Source organism: Vicugna pacos, chromosome 18 (genome assembly GCF_048564905.1).
Source record: "Vicugna pacos chromosome 18, VicPac4, whole genome shotgun sequence".
Taxonomy (NCBI): domain Eukaryota; kingdom Metazoa; phylum Chordata; class Mammalia; order Artiodactyla; family Camelidae; genus Vicugna; species Vicugna pacos.
Genome location: NC_133004.1, coordinates 41,608,385 through 41,631,927, shown reverse-complemented (window position 1 = coordinate 41,631,927; position 23,543 = coordinate 41,608,385). Strand labels below are relative to the sequence as shown.

Genomic DNA, 23,543 nt, shown 5'->3' with positions numbered 1-23,543 from the left:
CTTTACGATATTGCCTCTAAAATATAACACCATGTGACAGCCACATGTCACCCTGACTGTTGGCGGATCTCTGCCAAAACTGAAATTCCATGTGTTGTCGGGAGGCCTGGCCTCTAGGGCTGGAGTGTTTGTTTAGAACTTCAGACCTTACAGTCCAACCTGAAATGGCTATAGAAGACTGTTCTAGCAACAAAGGGTGAGGTTGAGTATGGGGCCCTCATCCTCTTGTAACCTTTTCTAGAACTTAAATTGTGTTCCCTTGTATCTTCCATCTTACCCTGTTTTGCATGTTCGGTTTAGAAAGGAACTCATTTCTCCCCAAATTATTTATAGAATTTTTATATCATATAGGATCTGCAAATTTTGTATGTTTGGTCAAAAATTAGCAAACGGGATTTCTCAAGTAATAATTTTATGCTGAATAGTGAATATGCTCTTTTACACATTTGTTTTCTTTGGAGCAGATGCGTTGCCTCACTTTTGAAAGGAAACACTGAATTCAGCCTACTTCATACAGAAGCAGGAGTCATAGTCTATTAGTCATATTTGTTCACATGAGAAGGAAAAGGTCCTGCATGTTAATGTGAGGCATTTCAGGACCTGTTTAAGGGATTGTCGCAAAGTCTCTCATAGTCATAAATACTCTGCACATCTCAATGGGCTAATGAGCATATCAAAGGATATGATAACTATTAAAATGTCTATAAATGCTAAGGTCCTTTACCATTTAAATTACTCTTTGGTGATCCTAAACATTAAATAGTACTATGTAGACTGAGTTGAACCCAGATCTCAATTTATCACAATCTGTTTCTTTCTTCCCAGGCACCTCCCACATATGAGTCCCTGGAGAAGCTGGAGTATCTTGACACGGTGTTGAGTGAATTGCTAAGGTTATTCCCACTTAATTCTAGACTTGAGAGGGTCTGTAAGAAAGATGTGGAAGTCAGTGGGGTACTCATTCCCAAAGGGACAGTGGTGATGGTGCCAGTCTTCGCTCTTCACAATGACCCGGAACGCTGGCCAGAGCCTGAGGAGTTCCGTCCTGAAAGGTACGAGGCCCTGGGGAAGGGAAACCCTCATCTGATCCAGACTGGTTCCAGGCGTATTCTGATGCCTCTTGTTATAGGTGACCAAAGTGTGACCATACGGTCATTTATTTGTACATCTTTTTATCGCCTGAAGCCTTTTCTTCTTATAAGAGTGATCATTGTTGGAGTCAAATTTTACAACTGTGAACCAGAAAAAAGAAAATTATAGCTGTTGATCGTCCTAGTACCTTAAAATAGGCTCCATTAATAATGTGATGTATGTCCTTACGGACATTTTTCTATGCACATATAGATTTTTATAGAATTAGAACGGTAGTATATTTAATTTGGTTTTGAATTGCTTACTTGATGTAACAGTCCACTATAAACAACATTTTATGTGTGTACATATAATATATGTGAGTGATTATGTATATATGCCATAATTGACCTAACCACTACATTATTTCAGGTGTATAGGCTTTTTATTTCCTTGAAGTCTTTCTGTCTGTTCTCTTCAGCTCTTTGAATTCACCACCAACGTTCCCACATTTCCATGTTTTTAAACATTGACTGTCACGTCTTCTACCATTACTGTGAGAGTTCAGGCTGAGAGGCCGGGGGTGATGTCACCCCTGGTGGTTGGAGCAGCCTCACTGAGGGCCGAGGGGAGCACGGCCCCCGGTGCTGTCTGTGTCTGCAGTCCTGGGCCACCTCCCTTCTGCCTCGGTATTTGGTGACCTTCCAAAGAGAAGCCCTCTGACCTCTAGACGTCTGGGACATCCTCCTTGCAGGGGCTTGAGCATCCTCTTCAGAAACCAGGAGCAGAGGGCTGGTTTGGGCACAGCTTGAACTCTGGAAAGAGTTGATGGTCCCATTTATTACATAATGAGTAAAATGTGGAATGAACTTTTTCCGGCCCCAGCTGGGATCTAGACTTTTATTACCCCTGCCTTTAAGCCCCCTGATGGCAGGGACTTGGTCTTATTGCCACAGTGTCCCTAGTGCTAGCATCATGGCCACACATAACACTTGCTGAAAGAAGTTAGAGTGGACCAAGTCCTCTGTTTTCTGGACCAGGGAACCTGTGGTTCCTCCCAGCTCAGCAGTTCCCCCCCGACCCGCAGCTCCACAGTCCTAACCCCAGACAGAGACCACTCACTTCCCTTCTCTTTATTTTATGCAGTCGTCAAGCAGACAGACAGTGCTTACCTATGTTTTTCAGGGACTGGGCCAGAGAGTGAGACATCTCAATGTTAAAAAAAAAATGCTTATTATGGATAATTTTTGACGAATGCACAATATACATATGTTTAACATATACACAAGTATATCCTATAGGCACAAGTCTATTAAAACTATGAAATAGTTTTAATGTATCTATCTTTGCCTATTCCCTGCCCAACAAGCATCAACCCATGTCTGCCCCATCCACAGGCCACTGCTACCCTCCTCTGTATTCCCATGTTATTTGAAGTTACGTTGTTTGTAAATATTCCAGGAGGTTTTGCAAAATAGGGGCTCTTTGAAATATATATAACCACAAAGCCATTATCACTTTCCACAAAATCCACATTTTTTCTTTAACTATCAGGGAATTTATAGGCTAGTGGAGCCGACATAAAGGAAATCCTTGATTAGAGCAGCATCGTGTACTTATGTAAATCTGCCCTAAGCATCCTCTGTGTGGGGGAGAGAGAAGAAGACAGAGACACAGGGGAGGGGGAGGGGAGAGGGTCCAGGTGGAAAATGACAATTTAAATACTGGGAGATGATTCTCGTCCTTGCTTCCTCCATGAACATGCGACCAACCTAGGCATTGCAGGAACCCACTTTATTTCCATTCAGTCTCATTTCCTACTTGCCTTTCAGAGCATGAACATCTCACCACCCTGAATGTAATTTTAGCGTCTAAAAAAAGCATTCATCTCATCTCTCCAACAAGACTGGGCACTCCTATAGGGTAAAGGGGATGGGAAGCATCTGGAGCTGACCTTTCTCACAGCAGGATGCATGACTTGCCCACAAAAGGATCCCCAGTGCTACTAACTGAAGAGTTAAGTTAAAACCTCAGACCTGGAGCTCTTGTGGTTTTTATGTTTCATTAACTTGTTTCATCTACTGTCGTGGATCCAGGTTCCGGAAGAAGAACCAGGACAGCATTAAATCCTTACACATACCTGCCTTTTGGGACTGGACCCTGAAACTGCATTGGCGTGAGGCTGGCTCTCTTGACCATAAAACTTGCTGCCATCAGAGTCCTGCAGAACTTCTCCTTTAAACCTTACAAAGAAACACAGTTCAGACAGTTACCTATGTGCATTCATAATGTTTTAGTGTGAGTTTTTAAACTGACATATATATATATACACACACACACACACACACACACACACATATATATGTATATGTGTATGTTCTATTTAAGGAATAATTTGCATAATGACATGAATGTATTTGGAGCCATCTGGGACCTTCAAGGGTCCTTCAACTCTGAAGGGCTAAGTCAGTTGCTTTATAAAGACCCAATTCCAAAGGTCATCTAGCTTCAAAGAAGTTAGTGTGACACTATTATTTGCAGTCTTTTGAACCTCAGAAATGTTTTAAATTCAGTTTCAAGTCCGCAGGAAGGAAGGGGAAGTGTGTGCACAGTCCTGAGTGCAGTGATGACCACGTCATGAATTTTGAATGGTGTTCTTCTCCGTTAGAGCTTACAGAGTCTCCTGACAGGTGTTCTAACCACCTTGTACAATGAAATAACTGGAGAGTTTTAAAACTCATGATGTCTAGGTCATCTCAGACATCTAATATAATTCTCCCAGGGTGTGACATTCAAAACGCCCTCATTGAGTCTCATGTGCAGCCAAGGTGAGAATCCCTGATTGAAAGCATTTCTGCCAGATGTGAGGACTCCCACGGTCCCCCTCTCCTTCCAGGAGTCCTGCTGCCATCGGGCTGGGCTCCCTTTACATTCCAATAATAACTCCACGTGTGTCCTTCCCGCTCCCCCCACCATCTGTTCTCCCTTTTCAAGTTCTAGGTCAGTCCTTGGGTCCCTCTTGGAGCCTTCCCCATCCAGTCCAGAGTCCATCCTCCCCTCTGCTGTGTTGTCTGTCAGTTACCACGGGCTGGCATTGTGGGTGGTACCACCTAACTGAATACTTTGCCATTGAACCATCCAGTTTGGTTCCTATGTTTTCTTCTCACCCAAGAATGTCTTTAACTCTAGGCCCTTGCGTAAACTCTCAGTGGTGCCTCACGGTCACCCGCCAAATGCTTAAGGAATGATATGCGGTTGGTTAGAGTTCTTGGATACAATTTTTGAACAGTTTGTATTTTTGAAATTTAACAAATGACATTTGTGCATGTGCTCTGTGTGTGTGTCTGCAGGAGAAATGTATGCATGCCATTTGAAATTCTAAAATAACAAGGTGTAATATTTACAGAAAAATTGGAGACTCTCTTATACAGCACAAAGAAAAGTAGCCATTGATTCATAGCAGGCAAGACCCTATAATAAGGCTTATTTCTAACAGCTACATGTTTAATAAGCAGCTCCTCCCCTTAAGTAAGCTTTCTCAGGGAAAAGGGGGATACAGATGGTTTCCATTTCACTTCTGAGCCTCTGTGTGTCAGTCCTGTAAGTATGTACAGACAGGGGACTCAGCCCTGGGAGAAGGAGGGCCTCTGGCACACCTGGGAGGGGGCAGACACTCCCCACAAGCTCCTCTCAGTCACCCACAGGCTGGGGCTTCTCTCCTCCATGACAATCTGTTTTCCCTTCAGTCAGCTGAGGTTAAAAAGTCACTCAGTTGGTGTCCCCAACACTGATGGAGTGACTGGGTGAGAATGGGGCTAAAAGTATCAGGCAAAACACTGTAGATCATCAAAAGTTCACCACTGGCAGAAAATTGGCATAACAAAGATGTCTTTCCATTATGAAACTGGACGAGGTCCACTGGGAGAGGTGACTGGACTCTACAGAAACTGAGGATGGCCCAAGTTACGTGTAATTCCCACTGGCAAGTTTCAACGGACACAAAATTGTCGTTACATGGCTCAAGGTAGTTGCATGCTAAGCACACATTCTACCACTGAGCTATTACTCCCCACAAGAACCTAGTAAATTGTAAAAATTCAGCCTTCGTACTTAAAATTTTAATCAAAAAAGGAACACAAACCAACCTGATTTTGTCTTTTGCCTGGTACAGAATAGGTACTCGATAGATATTTTGTGGAAAGAATGATGGATGAGTGCTTTCACTATCTAGTCTTGACATAATCTGTAGAATAAATATAAAGAGCCAAAGATAAGGAGGGGAGATTGGATGAAGCTACAGGCTTCCAGTTACAAGATAAGTAAGCACTGGGGACATCACGTACCACATGATGAGAACAGCTGACATCTCTGTACGGTAGACAGAGAAGTTGTTAAGAGAATAGATCCTGAGAGTTCTCATCTGAAGGGAACGAAATTTTTTTCTTTTTATGTATCCGTATGAGCTGATGGATGTTAAGGAAACTTATTGTGGTAATAAATTCCTGGTATATGTAAGTCAAATCATTATGCTGTACACCTTAAACTTATGCACTCCTGTAAGACAAGTGTGTCTCAGTAGGTGGACATTTTATTTTAATTTAAAGAAAAAGGTAATAAAGGAATGCTGCCAATAATTTTACTCCATATGTACAGTATGTAAATTAGACCAATTCCTTGAAAGACACAACTATTAAAATTCACTCTAGGAAAAAACACACAACCTGAATGTCCCTGTATCTATTAAATACACTGAATTTGTAGTTGAAAAAAATGAATCGAAGGTATATGGCGCTGTTCTGTGTTTGTATAGCATCATTGTCCATCTATCTTATATACTTTGCTTCTTTTGTTGGTGAGGTTTCATTAATTGTTTTTCATGTGCTTGTATAATTGTTCCAGATCCCCCTGAAATTACGCCCTGGAATGCTTATACAACCAGGAAAACCCATTCTTCTAATGATTGAGCCCAGAGATGGGACACTAAGTAGAGCCTGACTTTCCCTAAGGACCTGCGCTTTGTCCTTCAAGGAAGCTGCATCCCAGAACACCAGAGACCTGGACTTACTTTGTGATAAAACCCAGAAATGAAGATGGGCTTCACCTGCTGCGCTTAGTAGGTGATTAATGACTGCACAATCATTTAGCTTTCTCAGTGTCTACATGGAGTGTTATACACCGTGTCATGTGAAGGAGGTGACTCATGAGGGCCAGATGTGTAGACTCAGCTTCTTGGATTCTCATGGGACCATCTCCATTCACCCTCCAGTTAGTACCATCCATCCCTCCTGAGCACTAAGCAAGATTGAAAATTTCTCAACAATTTTTTTACTAACAAACTTAAATAAAAGTAAGGATCACAGTGGTGACTGAAGTAGTAACACTTACATCATAGGTTTTATTTTGAATATTGTGAATCAAATACTATAATGAGCAAGTCAGTAAACCTCTCTTTGCAAAAGTATTATCTGATGACTTTGTGTACACTCGGGGAATGTGTACAACTGAACTGGGGAGAGCCAGTGACTAAAGCAGTGATGCTTTTGACAATCATAATCACTCGTGGGTGGAGCCTTTTTCAAAACTCCAGTGTGATATATAAAATTGTAAGGGTTAATCCACTGTGGCTTTCCCCATCACTTAGAAAGGATATTCATCCTTTAAATCTGCCCTTTTTGGAGCACATATTTTTGTAACACTTAACTGAGACACTTATTATTATATTATTAGTTTTGATTTAATGTTTACATCTCATCTCTCCTTACGTTTCTGGAAGGCAGGAAAGATGTTTTTTTTCATACCTCTTTGTATTCCATCCTCAACTCCCAACTGTCTCAGCACAATGAATGTGGAATAAAATGTGGCTTACAGGTCAGCTGATAAAGCAGAAAGGCTACAAGCACTGGTCAGTCTCCGCTGGTATCCTTTTCTGACCCTCCCTTCCTTTTCCTCCCCTAGTCTTGCCCTCTCTTCCTGGATATCTTGTCTTAAACCAGTAGAGGGTGCACAGAAGGTGGGCAGCCACACACTGCAGGGCAGGGGCAGAGAAGGGACGCACAGTAGCTCCAAGTCAGAGACTCAGTAGGGAGGGGAGGGTGTCCACAGGCAGCCTCACATGGGTGGGGAACCCAAACAAGGGTTACATGGTCCTGCCTGTAATTCTAAAGCACACAGAAGGTTAGGGGCTCTTTGGAGGATGCAGGGCACAGTCATGACTGCTGTGAGCCCTGAGTATGTGAGAGCTGCACGGCCCAGCAGGGACCCTCTGTCTTGGCTTTGGGGGACCATAATGCCAGGATTACCTTAGAAGATCCCCAACACTGAAATTAAAACTCTGCCTATCACTGTGTGGACCTGGCTTAAACGTGTGTCAAAGATTTTGTTCAACAATTTCATTAATGTTGATACAACTGCTTCCAAGGATTTTTTGTGAAACAGGTTTATCTAGTTTGTCAACAAAAAGCATTTTTGACAGCCCAGCGTCAACAAAAGAATGTGAGAACAAGGTTGGCAGGTCAGATAAAAAAATGAGTAATGTCCCATAATACAACCATAATCTTCGAGTTTATCTTTCTACTGGTTCATCTAAACTACAGATTAATCTGAAACTTCACAGTGTTTGGGCTCTAATCACATAGTAAGTCACAAAGTCAAACAGATGCCTTTTCCTGGATGAGTAAATAAGCCTTGGGCTGGCCTGTTACACGATGCCCCAGTGTGCTACTGTGAGGGCGCTGGCAGCCTCCTACATTACTCCTGGGTGTCGAATAATTTTTATTCACAAAGTTGATTAATAAGATCAGACCTCTAGTAAATGCAAGAACCCAAATTTGAATACCATTCTAACTCTAAATCATACCGCCTTTCAAGTAAACCACACTGCCACTGAGCATCCCCAGCCTAATGATGTGAGCAGCAAGTAAAGGAACAGTGCAATCAGGTGTGAGCTATGATTGTAGAACTATAAGCCGGGGGTGTTGGGGCAATACGGCGTTCATCAGCCTTACCCAGGCAAGGGATGCTACTCAGGTGAGATGGTTCAGTCTAGAGACAGGTGTTTATACTTGGTCAGGCGTAGAAGGAAAGAAACGATACCCCAGGAAGAAGAGAAGGCACGCGTCATACACACAGGCGTGAGGAGAGAGGAGCACTGTGAGAACTGGAGGTAGATTTCTTTTAAGTTTTTGGCAGTAACGAAGGATCTCAAAGGGCTGCTCCCCTGAAAGGGCACGAGGTTCAGATGGGTTCAACTGAAGATTCCATTAAAACTTCAGGACACAGGAAATTTTCACTCAATTTGAACAATTCCATCATTATTTTTAAAGAGGAAAGCTTCATGAATTTTACAGTTTGCTTTTATTATAATTCAGCATAAAATTCTTGCCAATATTTGGATTATTTTGAACTCAGTTCTGCTTGACTCTTAAGTTGAATGTTTCTTCAAGTTCTTCCGTTTGAAAACATTTCAAAAGCCCTAATTGGCTGTGGTATGCTATTTCTTTAATGTACTTGATTAATCTTCTCTAAGATTTTATGGAAAGTTTAGTTACAAGCATTTTAGAAATGAGATTGGCCTGTGGTTTTCTTCTTAGTGATCCATGTAGGAAATTAAATCTTGAGAAATTCCTTTTGAGAAAAAATATTAAAATACGGACATGTCTGTAAACCCTGTAATTCTAAGAGAATGACGGCCTTTTAAGAGAAAAGGTTGTGATGAACGTGAAAGCTAGCAAAAGATGTGTAATGGGAAAGTCACAGGCTCTGGAGTCAGACAGTTTTGAACAGGGCATGGGCTACTGTAAAGAACGTGAGGTGCCAGGGGTACAAACTTTACAGGGGCACCTGGAGTCGTGCAGGCGCAGGGTTGGTGCCACGAAGTGAATTCTTCCTTAAATTTTGCCCCTCTGGGTGTCCCATTTGCCTGACCCTGGTCCAGCCCCCTGGCCAAGAGCCTGGATCCGAAACCCTGCTCACGCTACCACCAAGACCTCAGGTGAGTTACTTCAGCTTTTAAAGCCTCAATTCTTTTCTTCTGCAAAGTGGTTTCTTCTATCTACCTACCTCCCAAGATTGTGAAAATTAAGGGAGATCTATTGCATCAAGCAAATTGCATGGAATATCACAGAAAATTAGTTTCTTTATTCTCTCTACTCTACCCCTTTGGAAAAAAAGGTGCTGCAGGAGAAGCAGGTGGAAGTGCTACCAACCAGAGTTCCTACACCCCCTAATCAATGGGAATTGATAAGCGGGCAGACAAGAAATTCAGGCAAGTCTTTACTGGGACTTGCGCTGCAGCACGAGGGAGCGAAAACAAGTAACAAGTTCCCTTGCTCGCTCCCTGATTTGGGGTGGGGGGGCGAGCTGGTCCCTTACATGGGGTGAAGGTAGGAGCGGGTTCTGGGGGCTCAGGCCAGGAGGCAGCTTAGGTGGTCGGCCCGTCCCCTTGGTGGTGCTGTGTGCAGGGATCATGCGCAGTGCCCCGCTTTTGCTCCCGACACCTCAGAAGTGGCAGTTGAGTTTTTGGTCTTTTTGTTTCTTGTTGTTCACAAGTTGCCCCAGCTGCACAGGCACGCAGTGATTGCTAGTCCCTTATAGGTTCTTTGTATTCTGTTGGCGGAGGAGACGTTTGTCCAGGTGCAAGCACTGCAGCAAAGGGCCCCAGGTTTCAGCCTATCTCAGAACCTAGATAACAACAGACCTCTTTTGCACAGCTAGGAGTTTGGACTCCATCTAGAACAGTGGTTCTCAAAGTGTGGTACCTACACCAACAGCATCAGCGTCACTCGGGAGTGTGTTCGAAATGTAAATTCTGAGTTTCTGAATCAGAAACTCTGGTGGTGGGGTCCAGCAGATTGCTTTAACAAGCCCTCCATATGATCCTAATTCAGGCTAGTGTTTGAGAATCACTGCTCTAAAAGAACATGAGAATAACTGTGGCATTTGAATGAAGGGTGTGATATGAAAGGATTTAAATAATAGAAATGTTAATAGGTGTGATCGGATGGATCGTAGATGAGAGGAATTCAAGACAAGACAGGGAGACTCATTAGGGAGTTATTTTGTTGAAATACAAGTTATTCAAATCTGGAAAACAATACTGAAGTGAACAGGACATAGGTTTGCAATGTTGCGGATAGCAGAAATGATGTAAATCTGAAGCTTCTTAAGAGTTTGTCTTGGTCCTCTCTCTGCCTGCTGAACCTGGAGCATTACCTGGGTCACCGCAGGTTATCAATACATGTTTGCTCTTGAGAGAATGAATCCAGGAGATGTCCTACTCTGTTCATGTTTAAGTGATATAATTGGGTGTAATTTTTGTAAGAAAAACTTTGTCCGTTGCATACAGAAGATGAACAAAAGAGGTGAGGTTAGGGCTCCTTGGTCTTTGATATACCAACAAAAAAATAGCATGAACTTGGAATTTTTCTCTCTGTAACATTCCTTTATTTGGTGTCAAATTACAGCAGCTTGGTCAAATGTGAATATTGGGGAGCTGATGAGAATCACTGAACCCAAGGTAATGACACCTTGCTTTTCTTGCCAGATGTGAAGCAAGGTACGAACTGTCCAGGTGATCAATATCCAAATGGTGATTAAGATCATTGCCTCTCAAAGTTTGTGACTTTTTTGGCTTACAAAGATTCTATGAGGATAGTTCTTGCCTGCACAGTCTTTTGTCTGTCTGTCCTCACAGCTGTGGTTCTAGGGGTCTTTGTGAAGTATAGGGACACCCCCCATAGTCAAGGCTAATAACCGGGTTCTCAGGTACATCCTGCTCATCGCCCTCATCCTGTGCTTCCTCTCCTCATTACTCTTCGTTGGCCGTCCCAACACTGCCACCTGCATCCTCCAACAAATGGCATTTGCAGTTGTGTTCACTGTGGCTGTTTTCCACCATTTTGGCTAAAACCATCACTATAGTCCTGGCTTTCAAGGTCACAACACCAGGGAGAAAGATGAGGCAGTGGTTGCTACCAGGGGCACCCAGTTCAGTCATTCCCATCTGCTCACTGATTCAAGTGACTTTCTGTGCAGTCTGGTTGGGAACCTCTTCCCCTTTTGTTGACTGGATACACATCCGGAGCCTACCCTCAATATCACCGCGTGCAGTCAGGGCCGGGTCGCTGTGTTCTACCTTACCTTAGGACCCATGGGCTCCCTGGCCCTCTCGAGCTACACCCTGGCTTTCCTGGCCAGGAGTCTGCCTGCCACTTTCAGTGACGCCAAGTTCCTGACGCTCGGTGTGCTGGTGTCCTGCACTGTCTGGGTCCCACTCCTCCCTGTGTGTTACGGCCCCAGAGGGAAGGTCGTGGTGGCTGTGGAGAGCTTTTCCACCTTGGCTTCCAGTGCTGGGTTACTGGGATGCATCTTTGCCCCCAAGTGTTGTAATAGTCTCCTAAAGCCAGAAGAGAAGGCCCTGCCAAGATTAAGAGAGAAAACAAACTCTGGGGACGAATAAATACTCTAAGGCTTTACTTCTTGGATTTCAAAAGACATTTAGAAAGCTTGAAAATTAAGCAATACCTAGAGAGCTCTCTCCCCACACCTGGCCAGGGGCACCTAACTGTCCTAACGTCGTTTTTGCCCCTTGGTTTGGAATGTGATGGTTATTATAAACTGTGTTCTTACGTATAAACCTGTGTTCTGCACTCACTGCTCTTTCACGATTCTTTCTCTGAATGAAGACCATGCTGTTTTAACTTTTGGATTTCACAGCATGTCCCGACAGCAGACAGCACCTGTTTTTCATTGTTGTTCTTTTTCAGTTGTATTGTGTTTGCTCTTACAGATTTTCTTTTCGTCTTTTTGAATTGTCTTGGCAGATTCTGTATTTCACAGTAAGAGATTTGAATTGAAACAGTTTTGAATTAAAAGTTAATTTGAAGGACTGACCTCTTTGCACTAAAATGTTTCCCACTCAGGGAAGTGTGTTATCTCCATCATCTCAGCATTTTCATTTTATATATTAATGTTTTCTTACATTTTCTGACTGGTTATTTGGGTTGTTAAGTAATGTATTTTTTCTCGTACATTTCTCGAGCTTACTTGTTGACTCCTATTATTTGTAAGTTGACTTTTTTGGAATTCTAGGTGTGAAAAATAATATAGAGGTTTTTTTTCCTGCTCAAGCTTTATACAGATTTCTTTCCTGTTGTATTAGCAAAATTCTTTAATAGAATGCTTAACAACAATAGTAATTGTGAGCTTTGTATTCTTGGCTTTAGCGGGAATGTTTCTCGTGGGTTTTTTCCTAATAAAATGTACATTTGTGGCAGGCTTTTGGGTCATATCCTTCTTTTTAATCCAAATGAATATCTCATTAATGATGAGAGTGCCCTGTATTCAACCCAAGCTAAGTTTTTTATATAAATTTTTTAAATTTTGATAAAATACACATAACATAAAATTTACCATCTTGAGCATTTTAAGTCTATAGTTCAGTAGTGTTAAGAACCTTCATGCTATGTGCAACAAATCTCCAGAATCCTTTTGATCTTCCAAAACTAAAGCTCTGTACCCATGAAACAACTCCCCATGCCCTGTCATTCATCATTCTAGTTTCTTTCTCTATGAATCTGATTACTCTAGGTACCTAACAGAAGAAGAATTACATAGTATGTGTCTTCTCATGAATGGTTTGTTTTCCTCAAGGTTCATCCATGTTGTGGCATGTGTCAAAATTTCCTTCCTTTTCAAGGCTGAATAATATTCCTTTGTATGTGTATTTACCACACTTTGTTAATCCATTCATTCATCAGTGGACACTTGAGTTGCTTCCACTTTTGGGCTCTTGTGAATTATGCTGCTCTGAACAAGGGTGTACAAATACCTCTTTGAGATCCTGCTTTCAATTCTTTTCGGCATATACCCAGAAGTAGAATTTCTGGATCATATGGTAATTCTATTTTTAATTTTTTGAGAAACCACCAAACTGTTGGCTACACTGGCTGCACCATTTTACATTCCCACCAACAGTGCACAAGCGTTCCAGTTTCTCCACATTCTCACCAACACTTGCTCTTCTCTGCTGTTTTAATAATAACTGTCTTAATAAGTATGAGGAGGTATCTCATCATGATTTTGTTTACTTATTCTTATTTCAAGATGAGATTTATTTTTCCTGTTTTATTAAGATATAAATGACACCTTTGTATTAGTCAAAGGTGTACAACACAATGATTTGATATATGTATATATCCCAAAATGATTGCCCCAATGAGTTTAGTTCATTCACCTCAAATAGTTACCATTTTTTCTTATTTTAAGAACTTTTAGGATCTATTCTCTTGTCAACTTTCAAATATACAATTCAGTACTGTTAACTATAGTCACCACACTGTACATCATATCCTTCTATTTATCTTACAACTGGAAGTATTTACCTTTTGATCACTTTCACCCTTTTCCCCCACCCTCAGACCCAACTCTGCCAATCACTAATCTGTTCTCTAGATCTAGAAGTTGAGGGACTTTTTTTGGTTCCACATATAAGTGATATCATAGAGTATTTGTCTTTCTCTGTCTGACTTATTCACTTAGCTTCATGCCCTCAAGGTCCATCCATGTTGTCACAAATGACAAGAATTCCTTATTTTTTTACGGCTGAATATTTATGGCACACTAACATTGTGTATGTGTGTGTGTATATGCACACATATATATGCCATATTTCCTTTATCAGTTCATCCATAGATAGACACATAGGTTGTTACCATGTCTTGGCTACTGTGAATAATACTGCAATGAACATGGTAGCGGGGGGCGAAGATAAATTTTCAAGACAGTGATTTAACTTCCATGGATATATACCCAGAAGTGAGATTGCCAGATCACATCATAGTTCTATTTTTAATTTTTGAGGAACCTCCATATTCTTTTCAATAGTAGCTCTACCAATTTATATTCTACCAACAGTACACAAGGACTCCTTTTGCTCCAAATCTTCCCCAGTGCTTATCTCTTTTCTTTTTGATAAGAACCATTCTAACAGGTGTGAGGTGATTCTCACAGTGATTTTGATTTGCATTTCCCTGATGGTTAGTGATGTTGAGCACATTTTCATGTTCCTGCTGGCCCTTTGTGTATCTACTTTGGAAAAATGTCTATTCAATTCCTCTGCCCAATTGTAAATTGCACTGTTTGGGTTTTTGCTGTTGAGTTGTATCAGTTTCTCATATATTTTGGATATTAAGCCCATATCAGATATATTATTTGCCAATATTTCTCCCGTTCTCCAAGTTGACTTTTCATTTTTTGATGGTTTCCTTTGTCATGAAAAGCTTCTGCTTTTTAGTTTGATGTAGTCCCACTTGTTTCTTTTTGCTTTTGGGTTTTTTTTTCCGCTTTTGGTGCCATATCCAAAAACTACTGTCAAGACTAATGTCAAGGACCTTATCCCTTATGTTTTCTTTCAGATGTTTTACGGTTTCAGGTCTTTCTTTCAAGGCTTTAATCCAATTTGAGATGATTTTTCTTAAGTCATATCCCAGATGATTAGTGAGGTTGAGCATCTTTTCATGTGCTTGTTGGCTGTTTGTATAACTCGTCTGGGAAAATGTCTATACAAGTCTTTTGCCCAGTTTTTAATTGGATTATTCTATTGTCATCTTTCAATTGTAGTCACTCTTTATATATTCTGGATGTTAACCTCTTATCATGAAGCTTTCCCGCTATCTTTTCTTCAAAGACTTTCCTAGTTTAAGCTCTTACATTTAGGATTTTGATACATTTTCATTTAATTCCTTGTATGGTGTAAGGTAAGTGTCCAAATTCATTCTTTTGCATGTGGGTATCCAGTTTTCCCAGTATCACTCATTACAAAAACTGTCCTTTCCCCATTGAATATTCTCGGCATCCTTGAAATCTTCTGATCATACGTGAGGGTAATTTTCCAAGGTCTCTATTCTGTTCTGTTGGTCTATACCTCCATATTTATGCCACTATCATGCTGTTTTGATTACTGTAACTTTGTACAAGTTTAAAAATCAGAAGCAGTGGGTCTTTCAGTTTTATTCATTTCCAGGATTGTGTAGGCTATTTGGGGTCTCTTCATTTCGTATGAATTTTAGTATAGGTTTTTCTATTTCTGAAAAAAATGCCATTGAGCTTATGATAGGGGTTGCATTGCCTCTGTAGATCACTTTGGGTGATGAGGTCTTAATGCTAAGTCTTCGAATCCATGAACACAGGATATCTTTCCATTTATTTACATCCCTTTACTTTCTTCAGCCGTGTTTTGTAGTTTTCGGGGTATAAATCTTTCACTTCCTTGGATGAGTTCATTCTTAAGTGTTTTATCCTATTTCATTTCTATTATAAGTGGAATTAAGTTGAACCCCTACCTTATACTGTATACAAAATTTAACTGAAAATGTATCAAAAAAGTAATTCAAGAGCTAAAACTATAAAACTTTTAGAAGAAAATACAGGGGGGAAACTACATGACGTTGCATTTGCAGTGATTTCTTGGCTATGACACAAAAGCCCCAGTCAACAAAGCTACAAATAGATAAATGGAAATAGATCAAAACTTAAAAGTTGTGTTCATCAAATGACAAAATAAACAGAGTGAAAGGCAACCTATGGAATGACAGAAAATATTTGTAAACCCTGTATAAGGGGTTAATATTCAGAATATATCAAGCATGATTACAATTATATAGACTTATATCTCTTCTCAAGGGAGAGAGTCATGTAGCACTATACTATTTACTTTTAACAGATGTTAGCATTATATGAATAACCGTCCATCAGCTTAGCTTAGGTTGTTTTGTTCTCAAATACTTTTACAGCATTCCTGACAAGGCCACGGCTGTGTGTGTAGAGAGAGAATGGTTGCAAAGGAACAACCATCTCTCTCTAACTGGGGTTGTGACACAGCTGTAAATACAACACCCTTGTACCTTCAGAAAAAAATCCAGGCATCGTTTCTACTTGATATTGGAGTGTTACGAGGCAAAACCAACCCTAGGACTTCAGGGTAAGATGACACCCAGCTCATGGTGGGCAGCTCATCTTATCAGAGAATGCCAGAAGTTTATTTCTAAAGACTTGTCAAAGAAGACATAACTTTGCTCACAAACCTTAAGTGTTTTTCTTCTGAAGACGGTCCCCAGGCTGAACATTTTTAACCAGTAGGAAAAGCAGGATGTAGAAATCTGCCCATCACTTTGGCATCCCTCAGACCACCAGACTCCAGGAAAGATCACTGAGATGTCGTGTCTCTGCATTTGCATGGGATTAATAGCCGGCTGTCTTAGAAAATGAGTCTTACCACACCATCTACTGTTTTATTTATTTTTGTAATCTCTTTCTGCTCTGAATTGAAGATCATCAATGTCATGTGAGATAGTAAGACAGTCTTGGTCACTTTCGTTTATTAATCCAGGCAACAGAACAGCCACTGAGTATTTCATGTCGGGCTCTTTCCTGGCTCTAGTGAAACAACAGTAAACAAAGTACATTCCTTGCCCTCTTGAAGCTACCGCTCTAATAAAGTGGAAAGCAAGTAGAATATAACATATTATGAAACGTTGTGCGAAGTATGATGATAAGGTAGAATCGGGGACACAGAGTAAAGAGTGCTGTTTAAATAGGGGAGTCAGAGAGGTATGTTTGGGCAAGGGTACATTTGCAAAGAGATCACAAGGAAATGAGAACATGTCTAGTGCTTTCAAATCTTGATCTTGGACTCAGCCTCCAGAACTGTGAGAAATAAATGTTTGGAGCTGAAGTCACCCCGTCTGTGGTATTTTTATTACAGGAGCTTGAAAGGACTAGGATAGGACACTACAGTGCTTAGGTGCCTGAGACCAAACTTACTAGAGCTGTGTGTTAACTACTTTGATTTTTCAGTAGTCACCTTGAAAAATCTTCCAAGTTCACTCAAGCCAATTTAGGGAACCTAGTGCATTCCAGTCTGATACTCAGGGTAGCCACAATCACAGTCTTTTGGTGGTCATATCTCTCCCCAGTACTCTCCTCAGAGCCTGAGCTACGTCCTTGTTCCGGAGAGTATAAATCAAAGGATTCAGCGTGGGAGTAATGATGCTGTAGAACACAGAGCCAACTTTGTCTTGCAACGGAGTACGCTGCGACCTGGGCCTCATGTACGAGAAGATGCAGGCACCAAACCAGAGGAAAACAACAGTGAGGTGGGAGCTACAAGTGGCAAAGGCATTTCTCTTACTCCCAGCTGAACGCAACTGAATGACGCTGTGGAGGATGAAGGCATAGGAGGTAGAAATCAGGGATATGGGGAGGAGGAGAATTAAGATGGTGCTGATGTACACTGTGGCCTCATACACAGTGACATCTCCACACACTAACTTCACAACAGCTGGAAACTCACAGTAGAAGTGGTGGATTTTTCGAAGCCCACAGAAAGGGAAGTGCATTAAGATCGCTGTGTGAATTAGGGAGTTTATCGATGCTCCCAACCAAGACACGGCGACCATCATCAGTCTCACCTTTCTGTTCATGAGAACAGTGTAGCGCAGTGGGTGACAGATGGCAACATAGCGGTCATAGGACATGAAAGCTAGGAGAAGACACTCAGCGCCACCCAGAGACAAATAGAGGAAGTGCTGCGTTGCACAGCCCACAAAGGAGATGGACTTCTCGCCAGAGAGGTAGCTGGTCGCCATCTTGGGGATGGTTGTGCAGACGTGCATCAGATCCATGAGGGAGAGCTGGCTGAGGAGGAAGTACATGGGTGTATGAAGCCAGGGGTCAGCACAGATGAGGAGGATGGTGAGGGCGTTGCCGCCCACCGCAATGAGGAAGACCACCAAGGTCAAGGAGAAAAGGGAAAGGTGAGTGAGGGAGTCATCAAAGAGCCCTTCGAGGATGAAGTTGGCCAGAGAGGTCTGATTCCTCTGCCACATTCCCCCTTCCTCCGTCCCTGGGGAAACAGGAAGGGAAGAGGAAATGTCAAATCAGAAATACTGGGGTTCATCACACCTGACAAGCAGCAGCTTTTGATCTGTGAAAGAATTGTTAAAGAGAATGTTTTCTATTTCTAAGTATTCAACAGCTTTCATTATGGAAATAACCGTTTTTTTAAAGGTGAGAACTTCAAATCTCTGTTCACAAATATGATCACTCTGAAATTCCAGAATGTCTAGACCCTATTAAGTGCCTACCTTCAAAACAAGAGTCTCTCCTCATTGAAGAGGAGATAGATGTACATACATATATGTGGATATATGCATATATTCTAAGTATGTATATATATTTATACACACACACCCCTTCTATATATACTCTAACTGTATGTATAATGTAAATATTATATATATATATAAATTTTTCCTTCTATCAGTCAGGGTTTAACCAAAGAAGCTGAACCACTAAGACATGTGTACATAATTGTATGTACATATTTAATGGTTGTACAGAATTTTGGCTTACTTGACTGAGAAAGCTGTTAAGCATTCTATGTAAGGCTGTCATCTTTGTGTCTAACGCTGGACTGGAGGTCCATGGGGGAGGCAGTCAGGAAGGGACGATGGACATAAACTGTGGTAGATCAAGGTCAGGCTGGAACCCACAACATGACGTGTAATCCCACAAGGACAGACTGAGACCCACATCACTTACTGCCTCTGGAATTGGTGGTGTGGTTTTCTCGCAAAGGCCAAGGCCCAACTTAATGAGGCTAGACACACACTCCTGGCCCAGAAGTAAGAGAAGCTAAACAGGAAGATCCTGAGGAAGGTGGAGTAACTGCAGGCCCACTACTGCCTCATGCCAGGGAGGGAGCCAGCAGATCAGCAACAGTGTTACGAATTATAAAAATGCCGGCTTCCCCTCCGTCCTCTGCATCTTCCTAAGAATCTCCTCTGTGGCCCACCTTAACCATAAACTCACAAAATGGCAATTCCGGTAAATGTGGCTCATCCTTGCCTAATTGACACATTTGAGAAACCTCTAGAGTCCATCTCCTGTCAGTGGCACAAATACACATCTCCTTAAACCATGCGTAACCACAAACACAACAAAGTCATCCTCCTGCCTAACATAACTATCCTGCATACAATGAAAAATGTGCAAATATTCACAGGAAAACAAGAAATACCAATTACTAGTGTCCATGGAATGAGGCACCCTGTCCAAGTGCTAACCCATTCTGTGGATGCCAGCACTTTCTCAGCCACTCTTATTCATGACAAAGACTCACAAACACAGTGGCCATGGCAGCAGGGCTGGAGGCTCCACATGGGCGCAGCCAGGTGGACTTGCACTCACCCCGGCCAGTCTAGCTGCAGCCACGGCTGGGTCGCCCAGTCTGCCAGTGACCCCTAAACGCCACAATATGCCGTGGGTCCTTGAGGGCATCACCGCCCAGGGGGATCAGCCAGATCCTCTGTGGTAAATTGGTTACACTTCCATTGTAGGAGGCACGGTACTTTGTTCTTCCTGGAGTGGACACTTGCTCTCAGCACAGACTGGCCCTCCTCGCCTGCAGTGCTGCTGCGGAATAGCACCTGTGGACTTACGGAGTGCTTCACTGGACGTGACGGCATTCCATGAAGCCGTGCTCCGGCTAGGGGACTTGTTTCACAGCAAACAAAGTGTGGGGATGGACCTCTGCTGATGGAATCCGCTGGTCTGAAAATATTCTCCATCCTCCTGAAACGATGGGCCTGACAGAACAGTGGAACAGCCTTTTGAAGGCTCAGTTACAGCAACAGCTAGTCGGCAACACCTCACACTGCTGGGGTCGTGTCCTCTGGGATGTGCTGTTTGCTCTAAATCCGTATCCAGCTTAGGGTGCTGTTTCTCCCACTGCAAAGGTTCATGGGATTAGGCACCAAGAGGTGGAAACGGGAGTGCGTCCTCTCACGATGACCTCTATAACTGTGACCCCCCAGCACAGTTTGCCTTCCTGTCACACTTTTGGTCTCTGCTGCTTTAGAGGTCTTAGTCACAAAGGAGGAGCCCTTCCCCCAGGGGACACAGTGATTCTGTTTGCAGAGAAGCGAGGCTGCCACGTTGCCACTTTGGGGTCCTCATATCACGCAATCGACAAGCAAAGGCAGTCACTATACTGGTGGGTATGACTGATCCTGGGGGGATGAGGAGGAACACGTCTGGAATCCAGATTTTTAGGGTGCCTCCTGTGCTCAAATGTCCTATGATGAAACTCAGTGGAAAATGACAATAACCCCATTCATGCAGGACTGCTAATATCCCAGATCCTTCAGAAATGAAGATGAGGGTCACTCACCCACAGAGAAGTATTCATGACCAAGTGAGGACGAAGGGAAATATGGGATGGGTAGTGAAAGAAAGTAGTTAGAGAAACCAGCCGTGACTATGTGAGCAGCTGCAGGAACAAGAGCTGTAATAGAGACAGGCACTTCTTCCTTATTTTGACCGGCGTATTTTGGTGTACATGTATTAACCAGATGTTTTAGCTTTCTTCCCCTCTGCCGTCCCCTTGTCTAACATAAGATACATTAATATAGTTAACTTCATATCTTAGTATTTCAGTTACAGGCTATAAAAAAAGGCAAGTATGAATCAGACAGGAGTAGAATAAATTTAACTTAAGGACAAAAAAGGGATTTTGTACCATCTTATGGGGAAAGGACTGGTGGGTTTTATATCCTCTTCGTGGGACAGAGGTTAACGTCTTTATGGTTCGTGCATGGGATAGTTGTATTAGGTTAGCTGGAAGGATAACTTGGTATTGTCTCCCTTTGGAGATTAAGTATGGTTTAAGGAGATGTGTATGGGCGCCAAGCTGACGCATAACAAAGCCACCATACTGTGTACCTGAAAACAGGTGAGAGACACGTCCTGGGTAGACCTGAGAGCATTCAAATTATGGCTCAGGCTGGTGAAACTAGGATTCTACCATTTAGTCAGCTAGATTTCCCATCAGACCTTTACCTAATTCTCATATGAATACTGATCAGAATGAAAGCTTGATCTCCATGGAGAAACTGAATTTTTTTTTAATCTAAATTAATACTCAAAATATCCACACTATCCCTCTTTCTGTTTTTCCTCCAAAATGTCTCCCTAGACCTTCATGCATTCCAGATTATCTACTTTTTAAAGTGAAGAACTCAGAATTTAACATATTCTTCCAAGTATAATTTGACCAATAAGAAACAGTTCACAGGGCGGGGCAGGTGTAGCTCAGTGGTAGAGCGCATGCTTAGCATGCTCAAGGTCCTGGGTTCAATCCCCAGTCCCTCCACTAAAAATAACTAAATAAATAAACCTAATCCGCCACCCAAAAAATTAATTTTTAAAAATAATTTTTTAAAAGGAAACAGATCACATTTATTATCTCTCTCCATATTCATGCAGCCTAGGATCATCTTTTGGGCTGTCACCTCGCACTGTTATTCCGCACTCAGCTTCCTGTGGACTAAGAGCCCAGCCTTCCCCACGCTCCCTCTCATCGCTCCAGCCCAGTCAAGACAGCCGCACGTTTCCCTTTACTTAGCATCCATATACTTCCCCCTCTCTTTCCTCATCAGCTTCCATCGTTCTCTCTAAATCTCCATACCATAAAATTTTCCGTCACCTGATTCATGTCTCTCTTCCTCCCACAGGCAACTTTCCTACTAATTTCCCGTTTTGATTTGTGACCCTCAAATGACTTATTCCTCCGCCTTCACAGGCAGCTTTCCTCATGGGGCAAGCAAGTACCTCCCTCTGACTTGAGGGCTGGGGAAACCAGCGGGCAGTGCCAGAGCATGTCCTGGTTTCTAATAAAGTTTCTTGAATACCTCAAGCCCAAACGATACCTTACCCGGAGTTTCCTCTGCAGACACTTGTGAGAAAAGCGAGTATAGAGGAGAAACAGAGAGTGCAGAACAGATCCACACTGACTCTCACCTTGGCTACTGAATTTCCAGTCTTTTCTGAGGTGCTCATCAGACTTCCTTCATAACCCTGAGACCTCCATGCGCTGTGGAATGCTGTAGAGGGTATTGTCTGACACAGCCATCATTGTTTACATGAATTACCTTAGTGATGGAGCATTGCCAGGAGCAGTAGAATGTGTAATTCTGTAAAGCTCTTTCAAATAGTGCTCAGATTTTGAATTCCATCAGCGCATATCAGGACAGATTAACTAATTAAACTTCTTTAGCCTCTACTAGTTGAGTCTTTGACTCATGCATATGACTCCTCTAACTCTAAATATCTGTCTGAGCCACGTCTCCATCCAAACATAGCAATGAGAGATTCAGCGATCACAATCTGCTTTAATTTTACTGGGTGTAGATGCTACATTTAATACCTGCTCTGTAATCAATGAGCCCAGAGTCAAAAGAAAATCTATTTTGGATTTTCTGCTCTATTCTCTTCTTAGATGTACACACCTCCTTTCCCCAGGGATTTAGCTCTAGCGCTGATGATTTTAGAATAAGCCCCTTCCTGACTGCATGAATGTTTCCTCAGCAGGATTCATAGGGGTTAGAATGAGGAAAGACTTGGCCTGACATGAGCCAATCCTGAGGGAAGTGGGGAAATAAAACACCTCCCAACCCAGAGGACCTATGTCAGGTGACACAAATGAGGTCACTACATATATGGCATCAGGGATTCCCACCCGAAGGACACATCCTGAATCTCTTCTGAAACCAATACTCAAGATGCCAATTAGACTTGCTTTGTGCATGAGATGAGCATTCCCAAAGGGCTCTGCTTGAAGTTGCTTTGTAGGGGTCAAGGGAGTGAGACATTTTAAGAAGTGTGGTTCTGAAGATAACACAGGAATGTCTTCTCCAAGGGCCAATTAGCCATGGAGAGAAACAATTCCTAGAGATCCTGGCTTGTTTTTCATCTTGGAACTCAAATCTCTCTAGTGCCTTCCATCCAACCCTCTGGAGAAGAGAGTCTGAGAAAGATCTAGTCTCCATTGCCCACAGGAGCCTGGGGAGGGTTTCCCCATGTGCCAGATCATAGAAAAGAAGTCAAGGATTAGAGGCGGGTAATTACCACGAATATTTCCCACCCCAGGGGGAAATAACAGGTGAAAAGATTTCAGATACAGAAGTAAAAGAAGCAAGTGGTGTATCTGTCCATCTCCTCCTTATTTACTCCCATCTCATTCTCCTACCTGCCCTTCTCCATTAAAGGATCTATTGAACTTGTCTTTGTCTTTGCTTCTCTATCTCAACTCAGATACTAAAATGTCCTGCTTCACTGAGTTTCATCTTGTTGTTTGTTCTTTGAGTAAAGGATTCAATTTATCCTCACTTTCTTCAAAATCTTCTGTCTTGTCATTTCCTGGGTGCTTTTCTTCTGGCCAGGATACAATATTTCTCTAGTTAAGGCACTTACAGCATTTGTATAGCACATTAATTTATTTGACCGATATTTGACGATCATCTGCCATGTCCCAAGCACTGTATTTGGGTAGCATGTGTACAGTGGCTAACAAGCAAGCATGGTCCCTTCCTCCACGGGACCGACACATAAAACAAGTAAGCAAATATACTATATCA

General features: G+C 42.2%; 2 protein-coding genes and 1 long non-coding RNA gene across 3 annotated transcripts in view; 1 reads left to right on the top strand and 2 right to left on the bottom strand.

Annotated features, from left to right (window-relative positions):
* LOC102538738 (cytochrome P450 3A24-like) overlaps window positions 1-6,890 on the top strand; it is a 48,089-nt gene extending 41,199 nt beyond the window's left edge. Inside the window, exon 13 of the mRNA XM_072943286.1 lies at window positions 5,971-6,890. Within this exon, the coding sequence (XP_072799387.1) occupies window positions 5,971-6,066 (96 nt within the window). The 3' untranslated portion in view covers window positions 6,067-6,890. The remainder of the gene's footprint in view (window positions 1-5,970) is intronic.
* Window positions 780-22,021, bottom strand: LOC140687152 (uncharacterized). The gene is made up of 5 exons (XR_012061299.1): window positions 21,928-22,021; window positions 5,217-5,314; window positions 3,216-3,314; window positions 1,796-1,886; window positions 780-1,232 (listed from the first exon to the last, which is right to left on the bottom strand). It is a non-coding gene; the product is annotated as an uncharacterized lncRNA (long non-coding RNA).
* On the bottom strand, window positions 17,010-17,954 carry OR2AE1 (olfactory receptor family 2 subfamily AE member 1). Its single transcript, XM_015252124.3, has one exon. The coding sequence runs from the start codon at window positions 17,952-17,954 to the stop codon at window positions 17,010-17,012; it is 945 nt and encodes a 314-aa protein (XP_015107610.1).
* Window positions 22,022-23,543: the final 1,522 nt, after the last annotated feature.

Coding starts and splice junctions, on each gene's coding strand:
- OR2AE1 (XM_015252124.3), bottom strand. CDS start 17,954: ATGTGGCAGAGGAATCAGACCTCTCTGGCCAACTTCATCCTCGAAGGG.